The sequence below is a fragment of the Strigops habroptila genome, chromosome 8 (genome assembly GCF_004027225.2).
Source record: "Strigops habroptila isolate Jane chromosome 8, bStrHab1.2.pri, whole genome shotgun sequence".
Classification (NCBI taxonomy): Eukaryota; Metazoa; Chordata; class Aves; order Psittaciformes; family Psittacidae; genus Strigops; species Strigops habroptila.
The window spans coordinates 37,706,584-37,718,582 of NC_044284.2; the positions used below are offsets into that span (position 1 = coordinate 37,706,584).

At 44.3% G+C, this 11,999-nt stretch overlaps 1 protein-coding gene across 2 annotated transcripts; it reads right to left on the reverse strand.

The window, feature by feature from the left end:
* Nucleotides 1-1,709: 1,709 nt before the first annotated feature.
* On the reverse strand, nt 1,710-11,041 carry UTS2B (urotensin 2B). 2 transcript variants are annotated; one of them, XR_003992660.1, is made up of 6 exons: nt 10,845-10,993; nt 8,599-8,700; nt 5,594-5,631; nt 4,075-4,168; nt 2,289-2,368; nt 1,716-2,031 (listed from the first exon to the last, which is right to left on the reverse strand). XR_003992660.1 is itself a non-coding variant. In XM_030494931.1 (5 exons), exons 1-5 carry the CDS (start codon nt 10,966-10,968, stop codon nt 2,343-2,345), a joined length of 384 nt encoding a protein of 127 aa, XP_030350791.1. In that variant the 5' UTR covers nt 10,969-11,041; the 3' UTR covers nt 1,710-2,342. The 2 variants fall into 2 exon arrangements, 1 of the variants encoding a protein (XP_030350791.1); XM_030494931.1 differs by having other exon boundaries at nt 1,710-2,368; nt 10,845-11,041.
* Between the last annotated feature and the right edge of the window lie 958 nt (nt 11,042-11,999).

An 11,999-nucleotide genomic window follows, 5' to 3' on the forward strand; every position in this document is an offset into this window, starting at 1 on the left:
ATATACTAGAATATCTGAGGCACATCTCTTTAATTATTGCCTGTGGGTCATTAACTTTAGCAAGAGTGACTGCCCAAGCATGGGTAAGATGTGAGCAGCCACAGTGTGGAGGGTGGTACCTGAGAAAGAGTTTCTGTTCTGCTTGTTTAAGAGAAAGGACAGGACCCTCACAGTGACATGTTGAGGTGAGCCTACAGAAAGCATCACCACCTTTGCTTCGAATTAGTAAATGAATTGCATTCAACACTTGCTCATCACTCTAGTAGAAGCATGTAACATAGCAGCATATAGCATAGTGCCTGTAGGGAAATAGTGGGGTAGTTTGGGTAAATAAAGTTTGAGCACGTAAATAACTGTGCTGATAGGATGTAGCACTCCATGTGGGCTAAAAATCACTGCTAAGCAGCATGGCGCATTACACTCCAGGAAATTCTTGTGTCTGAGATCAGAGCAAGCTGTTAAATAGCCACGGATGCTGTATTCCTTTTCCTGACTTGCTGATGAGTTGCCACACTGGGTCAGGAAGGCATGGCTACAGCTAGCAGGTAACAGATGGAGCCTGCTTTTCTGGCCTTCTGTTGCACTGGTATTTCCTGCAAGCTGAAAGCATCCAAGGGCACACAGTGAAGCTCTTGTAACACACCTCCCTTTCAGGTGGAGCACCAAACCCTTAAAGAAAGAGAGATCCTTCTCTTGGCAATAGGCTATGATTTTTTTCCTGGATTTGGTGCTGTTGTGAGGGTATGTGAAAGTCTGCTCCCACATACCTTTTCACTTGCACAAAAGCAACAGGAAATGGGAAATGTGTTCTGAAATAACAAAGAATTAATGCTAATAGCAAACTGTATTTTGCATGCCATTAGAGCTCACTGATATAATCAAGCTGGTTTTATTCCACAGATGTCAGCTTTGCCCTGTAATAGGATGAATACATTTCCTGTTAATGAAGCACACAAAAAGTACTGCTGTGGTTAAGCATGCACTTCTTGCCAGGGCCCAAGGCAATGAATGTAACCTGGTAATTATAGCTTTGGGAGAGGTAAAGTTTTGAAGAATATGTAGCATGCAAGCTATAGTTAAATAGCATAAATTGACAGGGCTGGAGAGATAGTTCAATTCTAATCAAAATCAGTCCACATATTACTAGTGGCTACCAGATTCTGCTCTCATTTACACTGTTGGAAACCTCAAAGTTAACATCAGGATTTACTCTGAGAACATGGTCCTTTTTTCGGTTTGTTTCTTTTTTTTTTTTCAAATAAATGTGGGTAATGTGACTTTAGATGAATACATGTAAGAACTAGCGATAGATTGTGATCTCTTCTTTTTGGACAGGGGCAGATGTAATTCTGCAGTAGAAAAGGACAGCTAGCATCTTCACTGACCAGCCAGATAAGCCAAAAATGTCTGCTTAAACCAGCTTTTAGGGGTGAATAGTTAGAAATCAGAGGATCTGGTCAAGTCCTGTGAGGATAGCAGCTCACACATACTCATGAGGAAGACACATCTCTCATTCCTGATTCTGGCCAAAAGGAAGGCCTCTTCCTCAGGCACATTAAAAGAGACCAGTGTTGCTATACCTAGGTGTTTAATGGGAGCCTTTTTGCCATTGTAAACTTCACATGAACCATTATGGTAACAAAAGCCTACATTAAGGGAAATGTGCTGTCCCTTGGGCCTCTGCGGGGGGTGAGAAAGAAAACAGCACATGCTTCTGTGCAACAGAAAATCTTTATTGGAATGATATCCAAAGGATCCAGGCTTCTGTGTCTGTCCTCCCCCAAACCTACTGTGCACGCTGACGGGACACAACAAGGAACAGCTCTGGCTCAGCAAGCTGAGGCAGGCAGCCCTGAGCCCTTCACGTTACACCCAGTCTGCCTTCCTCTCCCAACGCTGTGTGTTAGGTCATCACAGACCTGCTCGTAGGAGGTGATAGGAAATGGAGACATCACTGTGAGCAACGTCTGAAGATGTGGGCAGAGGTCCAAGCTCTGGGGAACCGAGTTAGTGTTTGGTGCCTCAGGGGATCTGGTGAGAAGGGGAAGAGTGTACAGTGGCAGCAGACTGAATGGCACATACAGGACAGTAAGGAAAGTTGGTGAGCATCTTCCAAGTAGAAGATGACAGTGGGATAAACCTGGAAGGAAGGAACAGTGGAGAGTGGTAGTGGGTTACCAGCTCCTGTCACAGTCCCTGTTAGAGTTGGCTGTGGTATAGTCGTGGAGGATGGCATCCAGCTTAGCAGCACAATGACAGAACAGAACAAATTCTTAACACATTAATACCCAGCAAGGCAGTTGGGGAAGGGCTCATGTTCATCCTCCAGTCCTGGCAAGCCTTCAGATGCAGTATTTCCAAAAGCAGGCTGGGAAGGGGTACAAGAGAAGGATGTTAGTATGCAAGGAATTTTTCCAGCTTTCTATTCTAGCCCCATGCCTTGAGAGAGTTGGGGTGTGAAGCTAGCATAGTGGTTTCTGGGCACATCTCAATAATCAGCTTTGAGTTCATATAAAACTTTTAGAAGGTGTTTCTTTTAGCTGCTTATAGTGTAAATAAGGGGTCTAAAAGTTGTTCTCATGTTGCTTGATTTATATGGGCTTGTTTTTCCTTTTGATGTACTTCAGCACTACCAGGAATAAGCTTTTTCTTTCCTGTCTATTGGCCAGCAGTTTTGCTGTCCCAGAGGTGTGTGCAGGGTTTTTCCACCCGTGGCTGACTTGAAAATCAGGGTACTGACTTGGAGAGACCAGATCTGGTCATTACAGGGTTTTTTAAAACCCACTCACTCAGCTGGTAACTGGCCTTCAAACAACACTGATCTCTGTGGGAGCTTCTAAGCAGACTAGACTGGGGAAGGATGCACATTTTGGTGTTGGAAAATAAAGCTGGATCACCAGCATTCCCTGTTCTTTGAATCTCTTGTGGGTCTGCTATTGCCAAGCCTGAGAAGAAATTTCTACCTGCTTTTTGAAAGCAGGATCTTGGGACAAAACTTCTACTGAATCAGCAGTGCTCATGCTGAGACACGAGCTTCTCCCAGACCGGAAGGACTTTAGATGGAGGCAAAGATTCTCTGGCAGAATCTGATTTAACCCTGGCATGGCAAAGTAGTTTTATCTGCATTTGAACCTTCCAGACTGGTGGGGGCATGAATTAGATTAGCCAAACTAAAGACAGCCTCCAGGGTTTTCTATAAATTGCCGATTGTCTCAGGATCACTTAAGCACTTAAGCAAGCCTCACACAAAAGGATTTTCTCTTGGCTGGCTAGGAGGTTGTCAGCTTGCATGTGCACAGAGCATGTGGGGTAAGGGCAGAACTAGCTCTTTTGGTTTTAGGCCAGATCTGCCATCAGTGACTTCCGGTTTACAGCTGCCACTGCTTTTGGAAGGAATCCACTGAAAGCCAGCATGAACGGCATTGTCCATGTGGTTGTCGGGGTGGTCTTGCAGGAGCACTGTTGCTACGTGCTCTTGGGTCACTGCATACAGACTGGACAAAGCTTGGAGATCAACTAGGGGACCTACCAGATCTTAGTTCCCTGCATTCTTGGTTGATTTCCACATCCTTTTTAGCTGCTTTTCAACAGCAAAAACAAGTGTTCCTTTTTTCTCTGGAGGGAGGCAGTGACCTTGGCAGAGAGGAATGCATGCCACATTCATCATTATGCCTTCAGCACTAGCTTTGTGCCCAAAGCAAAGCAACGGGTGCACTTAGAGGGTGTGTTCATACAGAACTCACCCCCTCCAGGACAAGCACTCATTGCTCATATAACCCCATGTTCCTTTGTGAAAAGCAGGATGCAACATTGACTGCCTTTGGAAAGGTCCTGGGTGTGCAGACGTGGTGTATCTGCCCTGGCAGCAGACAGGGTTGGGTACACAGTTCTTGTCTCAAGGGCTGCTAAACCAGCCAGCCATTAACAAGGGAGGACCAGGACTGCTAGAAAAGCTGCCAACCTGTTTTTCAGCATATTTGGGTCATGTTTACTGTCACTGTCTTTGTTGCAGAAAGGAAGCCCTGGAGATGAGAGCTGGATGGGATGGCTGCAGGGCTCTAACCCCAAACCTACCGCGTTTTTTGGGCTGGGATGCTGAAAGACTTTCCAAGGCATAGGCCACTTCTGACCCTTCCTCAGTTGAGAGCTGATCCTTCAACTTCTCCAGCTGTTTAAACACAAACATCCAATGTTTAATTAAAAAAAAAAAAAAAGTTCCAATGTTTACAAAAGTAAACAAATCCTCCATCATGAGGAGCGCCACACCACGCCAGCAAGCACAGGGCAGCTCAGAGGCAGGAAGTACAGGCAGCTTGGATGTCAGTATCACTCAGGAGGCCAGGGTCTTCCCTGGAGCAAGACCATTGCAGGAGGATCTACCTTTGGAGCATTCCCACCTCCTCATGTCCTTCTCCATTAAGCTGGTTGTTTGGTGACAGCAGCGTAGGCACTCTGCTCTTCCCCCCACTCCGGGCGCAAACGCCTGTGGTGAGAAGGCTGTGTAGAAGGGATAATGCAGCACTAGATAATGCAGCACTAATTGTCAAGTCACTGCTGGGGAAGGAGGTCTCCAGACATCCACCCACTGCAGCGGAGAGCATTGCTTCTCCATTGTCCTGTGTTGTCCCTTCCATCCCTTCCCCCAGTTCTTGATAACTTCCCTTGGTTAGAATGTGGAAAGTCCACGGTATTTCTTCTCTATCTGTAGCTAGTCTTTTCTAGTAGATTGGGAATGTCTACGGGCATCATCTAGACTTCTCTGGCAGTGTTACTCCCAGGAAGCGAGAGCTTAATGTCCTTCAGCACTGGAGTGAGGGGCTAGGGTAGAATCTAGCAGCCTTCCATCTGACATGCCACACTGTGATTTTTCAGTCTGAAGTGGAAAGTGCCAAGGGGAACCCAGCAGGACCTCCAAGATCCATGCAAACATGTGGACTTGGCCTGAGAAAGAGGAAAAAGGACTTCCACTGCTTGTGGGGTTTGGGGCACAGTGGGAGCCATATCAAGGTTCCAGCATACCTTTCCCTGTTCCTGAGACTGGGTGTAGGATGGGCCTTAATCTTACCATCTGTGTGCGTGTGCACTCTGCTCAGCACAGCAGGGCGCTGGCCCTAGGTAGAGCCTCTCTGACTAGTAAAGAGTTCAGACAAAAATGATTTTGGATTATGTATGCAGTGGCTATCCCTCTAACTTCAACCTTCAATCTAATGCAGCCAGCTGATGCAATGCCTAGGAAAGCAGTGTGACCTCCTCTTCTCCATCCCTTTTCTTCCATGGAGATTTCCTTTGGCATTCACTTTTTTTCCTGGCTTGGCCTTCTCTAGTGTTCCACTGGTGGCAGTGGTAAGAGCTGCCTCAGCTTTTATTGTGCTAGTCTATAGCCTTGCTCTCTTCTTATCTCTTCCAGCTTGTGCAGCTCTTTAGTCCAGGTTCTGCTTTTCTCTTTGTGTGATATATGCTTATATTATAACAGCAGAATGAAAAGTAGAAGGATGCAAAGGTAGAAGAATAGGGCATAAAGACAGTATGCACAATTCTTTGCCTAGTCATACAACAAAATGCATATATGTGTCTGTGTATTTGCTCCTCTCACCTTTTCAAGCTCTTCAAATTTCTTTGCAAGCTCCCAGTCTGCAAGAAGGAACAGAGTAACATCAGTGTCTGCATTGCTTCCCAAAGCTCAAAGAAAAAACATGTTCTTCATTTAACCACTTCAAGGGTTGAAAGGAAAAGACCTAGTTATCACCTCATTCCTGTTAGTGATCTCCAAATCTGTGGTAGCAGAATCAGTGATAGAAAAGCAGACTTTCTCTGCAAAATTCTATGGACTTCACCCAAATTACCCATTGATGAAGGAGGCCTCTTTATTGTAAACCAGACTCTAGGGGAATTGGCCCAACAAGGTCACATACTGTATGATACCAACTCAGATGAACCTCTTTGCTGCTTTTTCATTTTTATTCTGATAACAGCAAATCTCTAATGCTGGCTTTCCTGTCACTGGCCTTTTATATGAACTCCCATTGCTTCCTTTAAGACTTGTGTATGCTCACATCACCCATGCAGACAGAAGTCAGAAGACACAGATTTAGACTAGCATAGCTTGTTGCTTTATAAGTCAGCAAACATCAGGGTTGGCAGAGTCATGCAACAGGAAGAATAACAGGAGCAAGTGCATAGATTCCATACTTCTAAATGTTAGGGGAGCACAGGAGCCTGGGGACCAGCTTCATAGATTAGATTTAGAGATCTCAAGGCTGAGCAGTACTGTACTAGAATGTAAAAAAAAAAAAATATGAATTAACTGCCCTGAGACATCACATCCAGGACAAGGAGAGGGTTATGTGCCTATGAACAGTATCTGAAACCTCCAGTTGAATTGGGAAGGGACCAGCAGTAGGAAAAGCTGCAGGAAGGGATGAGGGATTTAAATCTCACTCCTCTTGAGGACTGAGGTACCTTATTCCAGACTCAAACTGATGTCAAAAACAGTTATTAAAAAAAAATTAAAAAAAAAAAAAAAAAGATGAAACAATGAAAAGCACCATGACAAAATAAGCTAAATCAAAGCTGAACGACTGGACTACAGTGGTTCTCCTAGGAGGGGAATGCAAAGTGATCAGCTGGTTTTAAGTGCCAGTTTGAGAAAAAAATGCACTAAAATAAGCAGAAGAGCCAGGAAAGAGCTGAAGAATGTCTCTGCTGTGCCTGACAAGAAAGCCAAAACCCAGCCCTGGAGCTGCCTCTTTTGTCTGCTCCTAACGTGGCAGCAGGCGTTGATCTGCATCTCCAAGGGGATTTAGGATATAATTTCCCCTGATTTCAGATAAGACTTCAGCACACAGACACATTGCCAGACTTGGGCTTTTTTTTAAGACATTTGAAACTGAGCAGCCAAGAAAGCCAAGACTGCCTTTCCAGTTTCTCCTTCGAGAAGGAAACAATTCAGTTGAAAAATCCTGAATATTTTCTGCCCCATATTAATCCAGCAGAAAAAGCAGCAGTTCCTAAGCAAATCCATTGCATCAGAGCTCGATTTAAGAGATGGTCTGGGGATGGGCCGGGATTCAGGAGAGGAGGGGTCTGTTCCTGGCACTGCCAGTGATGACCTCAAGCAGATTCCTTTTAAGAATGTCTTTATGTATCCATAAGGTAAAGACACCCAGGCCTGCAGATCTACAAGTCAAAAGTGGCACTTAAGAGATTGTTATTATTATTTTATTATTATTGTACACATTTTTACCTCTTTCAGATTTCAAGTGCATGTTTTGGCTTGACTTTCTGCAAACTGTAAGCTTGGCCAATGACTGCTATGAATAGAAAATGAACAGCGGTTGAAATTTGGAACAGATTATCTTAAGCAGGGGAAAGGAAGTTAATTTATGGATGAAGCCTTGAGAAACTGCCTGCTGTAAATCCTCTGTCTGCTCTGCTCAGAGATTCATTAGATTCAATTGTCTGGCATAAAATACAGCCTTTCTTCTAGGAGCAATAAGTGCAATAATCCATAAACCAATCATAAAAACATTATTTCTTGAATGCATCCCCTTTGCAAGAAGAATGCCTTGGTTAGAACAAGCATTTGATTTATCTGTGTTTATTTATTTGTCCCAGGATTGTTTAGCCACTGCTTCACTGCATTAAGAAGGGGCTGGGGAAGAGCACTGAGTGATTTTGAGAAATGGATTTTTGTAACAAAATTTTTGCTGGGCCCCATTCTTGGCTGTTTTCACAAGGAAGAGCAGCTTCCTGCTCTAAGACCACCACATACAGCCCAAACCTTCCCCCGGCCGTGGTGGCCGTGGGAATAGCTGACCCCTGAAATCCATATGGCAGTTGTGATTGCTGTGCGTAGTGTCACAGAAAGCCCAAATTTTTATTCAGTGGGTCTGAGTTTAGCCACATGTGTGTGCCTTTAAATTTGATGTCTGTTCACACAGCACAGACAGGAAAAGCCTCCACATGATCCGTGTTTGGCCTCTGTGCTGTGTGGGAAAAGCCCGTTGTCTCAATCTCCTCCAGCAGTAGCAGGGGCTTAGGCTCAGATAGGAGCTCCCACTACCTCTCTCCCAACCTACACCTGACCCCAAGGGATCGATCTCAGCCATGTGATGTCTGCAATCCTGACTCTGCCCCACCACCCCATATGCTCACAAGATGCTGCTGATTTTAGCATGCCAGCAAGCCACTGAGCTGTATCTCAAAAGCACATGAGGCTGTATAGTGTGGCTGGAGAGGTGACTCCCAAGGCTGGCCCATGCCCCCAGTACACAATGTCTCAGGGATAGCAGGGACACAAGGACTCAGCAGCACCTCTTCTTCCTATCACTTTTGTGCACACACACGCATCCTTGCCAGCTCAGCGTTAAGTGTCTGAGGATCTAGGGTGCATGTTTTGGGGCAGCTTTTTGTCACATTGCAAAAGCAGGTCTAGGAGCTCCATGGTGGAGAACATCTCACATTAATCACATGTAGACATCATACTGGGTGCTTCTGCTTTCTGAGCAGTGGCGTTTCTGAGAAACCTGAGAAGCAGGTTCCTTGCATTTATGCAAACACAGATTCAAGAAGCTGAGATCTCCAATGCCATTCACTTACCAATATTTTCTGGTCTCCGCCATGCAAGTTTCTTATTAAGAAGCAGAGTCAGCAGTGTTTCCTCGTGATTTGCGTCTTCTCTCTCCGGAAGCACTTGGTTATCTGCAGCACATAAAACACACCTTTCTCAGTCTCCAATGATAAAATGGATGGATCCCAGCCTCCAGCATTAAACCAAAAATTAAGTAGGCTAATAAGTGGAAGGAAAATGTCTCCTGTCAGCACCTGTCCACCTGTCCATCAGCATGGACAGACCTCTGGGGAAGATGTGTAAGTATAGAATAAAATGTCCAGGCAGTGAGGGCTGCACAGTGAAAGGGTATGGAACAGGGAAGCCTTCCCTGCCAGCTCCGGGCTGCTGGCCAGTCTCACTGCAGCCTCATCAGCATGGTTGGCTGCAGACAGCCAGAGCCATCACCTAGATTTAGATAGTCCAGACCTCTTCTCTAGTGGATGCCTCTGCAAAGCCAGGCAGGAACCCACAAGATCCTCTCTTCTCAAAACTGCAGGTGGTACCCCAGTCACACCACGCACCTTCCTATGGCCAAAAGAGGTGGGAACTCAGCCCTTTTGTTCAAGCCCCTGTGGCTTGAACAGAGCCAAAGTGTGGAGGAGTTTAAAGCAAGCCTCTTTATTCCTGAGGAAGCATCTTACAGTAGCTGTAGATGATGCAGAATCTTTCTGTTTTCCAGGAAAAACCTCTCCAAGCTGCTGTCCTAAAGCAATTTGGACTTCTTTATGGGGCCCTTTAGGGAGCTTTCTCAGTGGTTTTGCTTTAGTGGTTGTGGGTATGCCCTCAAATGAATGGTTGGGAAGGTCAAGGGTTTAACAGAAACCAACGGACACACAGGATGGGGCTAATCAGAGCCCTGAAGGCTCTCAGACCCTCCCAGCTCTGCTGAACAGATTTCCAGAATAATCTGAAACTTGAATGTTGCATTCATTTTTGAGAATGACAGAATGGGAGCCACACTTTACAGGGAGAATGGTCGTTACCCAAAATCTTTGGTCTGAACACCCCTGCCCCACACCCAGATCCTGCAAAGCCGTAGAAGATGCCTAAATTTCCAGAAATGGAAAATACAGAAAGGCTTATTTTCTCTTCTTCCAGGATCTTTAGGACTTCTGCTTACTCCATTTAAGAAGGTGACAAAAGAGAAAAGGGTCTCGTATAGCCATTGGCTCTTCATAGGTGTGATGAGATTAATGCAATTATTTCTGATACACATGAGACGAAACATTGTACCAGATGAGCCTTAAGGATGCTCAAGAGTGTATGGGAATCAGCTCCATTAGCTAAAATCACATAAATCTGCAGAAGCAGAGGGGCCCTGGCCAAAGTGATGCTCCAAGTATTTGGCCAGACTCAACCCTGCCTCATGCTGCGGCTGAAGCCTCTGGTCCTGATTGTGATCTCTAGAAATAAACCCAAGGGAGTTGGTAGAGCTACATGCTGTGTAAAACTTATGTGGAGTGCTATAAACCTCATTCCTAAGTCTGAAAGACAGTTATTATTTTAAAATAGCTACTTCTAGCCATTTGGGGGATTTGCCACAGAAAAAAAACCCCTATAAACAGTCTAGTAAAAACTAAAGGGAAGCAGTATTTAGATAAAGTGGCCTCAGTAATGTTTTGGTTGACATTACAAAAATAAATAGGTGATATAAGAGGAAAAATAATTTGAAAAGCGATGTTATTTTCAAGCCTATATTTAGTGTCTGTTTTTTTATTTCCACTGCCAAGTCTCTTTAAGAAAGAAGATTAATGATTGACATTTTCCTGCAGAACAAGTTCAAGCTAAGATTAAATTAAATTATGGGAGAACATATAAAAAGAAGTTTTGTGAATAAAAAAAGTTCAGCAGCACCCTACTACTGACATTTATGAGCTGTCAAATCTCATATGGCACATACAGGAATTGCTACTCTATGATATTTTAATGGTTTTCTTTGGAAATTTTGTTTTGGGAGAGAGCGAGCTACCCTTACCAGATTTCACCAGATCTGATATTTTTACTGATTAGCAGAATGTGTCATACGATCAACTGCAGACCAGAAGGACAGTTTTAGCTCATGCTAATATGAACAAGTCTCTGGGTAGCACCCATGTTAATCTTTTAGTATTGCTCAAGGTTCATTTTATTTTCTTTCACACATAAGCGAGTGTTGCATTGGCCATGACAAGCAGCAAAGCAAAGCAAAAATATTACCACCTACCTGTGTCATCTAGTCTGTATTCCAGCTTACCTTGTAGTAAAAAAGGCTCTCCCTGTGTAGATGGGACATACACAGTCATGGTCAAGATGGCTAGAACTCCAAGGAATAGCTGGACAGACCACATCTTCTCCACGTTCCCACTACCCAAAAGCATTCTTCCTTCAGGCACGGTGGAGGACTTCAATGCAACCCAGTGCCAGATGAGCTCACTTTTAAGAGGCAGTGGATGTGCCGTGATTGCAAATGGCCTTTGGAGGAGGGGAGAAAAATATCTCTGGAGACATAATTCAACCTGTCAATATGATTCACTCCTTTGGGAGTGGACAGAACAACCCAGTTATAGATGTCAGATGGAACCTGTTCAATATATCTCTTATCAGACTGATCTAATGAATTCTGATGTTCCCACAGGCATGCACTGTGCACAAACATTGATATACATTCCATATGTACATACATTAAAAATGTTTTTTGGTGGCTGCTCCTTTAATAGAGTTCAGACACGAAGACTCCCACACTAGCAAGGAAGATTTGTCTAACGTACAGTTGCCATATGTCACCAATTTGGATGGAATCAGGTTAATGGGTTTTTGTAATTTATCATCTCACTTCCTAGTGCCTATATTAATTAATGTGAGATATAATGAGTGCTGAAGTGGTGGGAAACAGAAAGGGAGAGCTCTTTTCATTTAACTGATTGGAGGATGTTGAGTGTGTCTCACTCACCGTGACTTATGCCTTTGTCAACGGGAAAGGCATCACACCCTATTTTGGGATTATGTCTGAGTGGGGGAGCGCAGATTTGGCAGCAGATATAGAATACATCAAGGATGGGCAACTGTCTTCAGTTTTTTCTTGAGGGAAAAAAGAAGTGGAAGGTCAGATGTTGGTTCTGGCTGCAAAGCCATATTTTATTAGTTTAGAACAAAGCATTGAGTATTGAGGTACATTGCACATATTCCATGTCTTCTCGGGTCATGACTATGTCTTGGTTTGCCTTCTATTTGTTGTCTATCCATCACTATTCAGGGACCTGCTACTAGTTTTCTATTACAACCTTACCAAGTGTTATAATAGTAACAGCACTAAGCTTTGTTCTTCACTTCTGCTGCTTCTGCAGAACTGAATCATCTGTACTTGTCGTGGTCTAACGCCGGCCAGCAACTAAGCACTAAACAGCCACTC

What these genes read in the sequence shown, in the direction of transcription:
- UTS2B (XM_030494931.1), bottom strand. Translation starts at nt 10,968, where the DNA reads ATGCTTTTGGGTAGTGGGAACGTGGAGAAGATGTGGTCTGTCCAGCTA. An exon ending in AATTTGAAGAGCTTGAAAAG is followed by an intron (nt 4,169 to 5,593) that starts GTGAGAGGAGCA and finishes GTGTTTAAACAG; the next exon opens with CTGGAGAAGTTGAAGGATCA. An exon ending in ATCCCAGCCCAAAAAACGCG is followed by an intron (nt 2,369 to 4,074) that starts GTAGGTTTGGGG and finishes ACCCCTTCCCAG; the next exon opens with CCTGCTTTTGGAAATACTGC.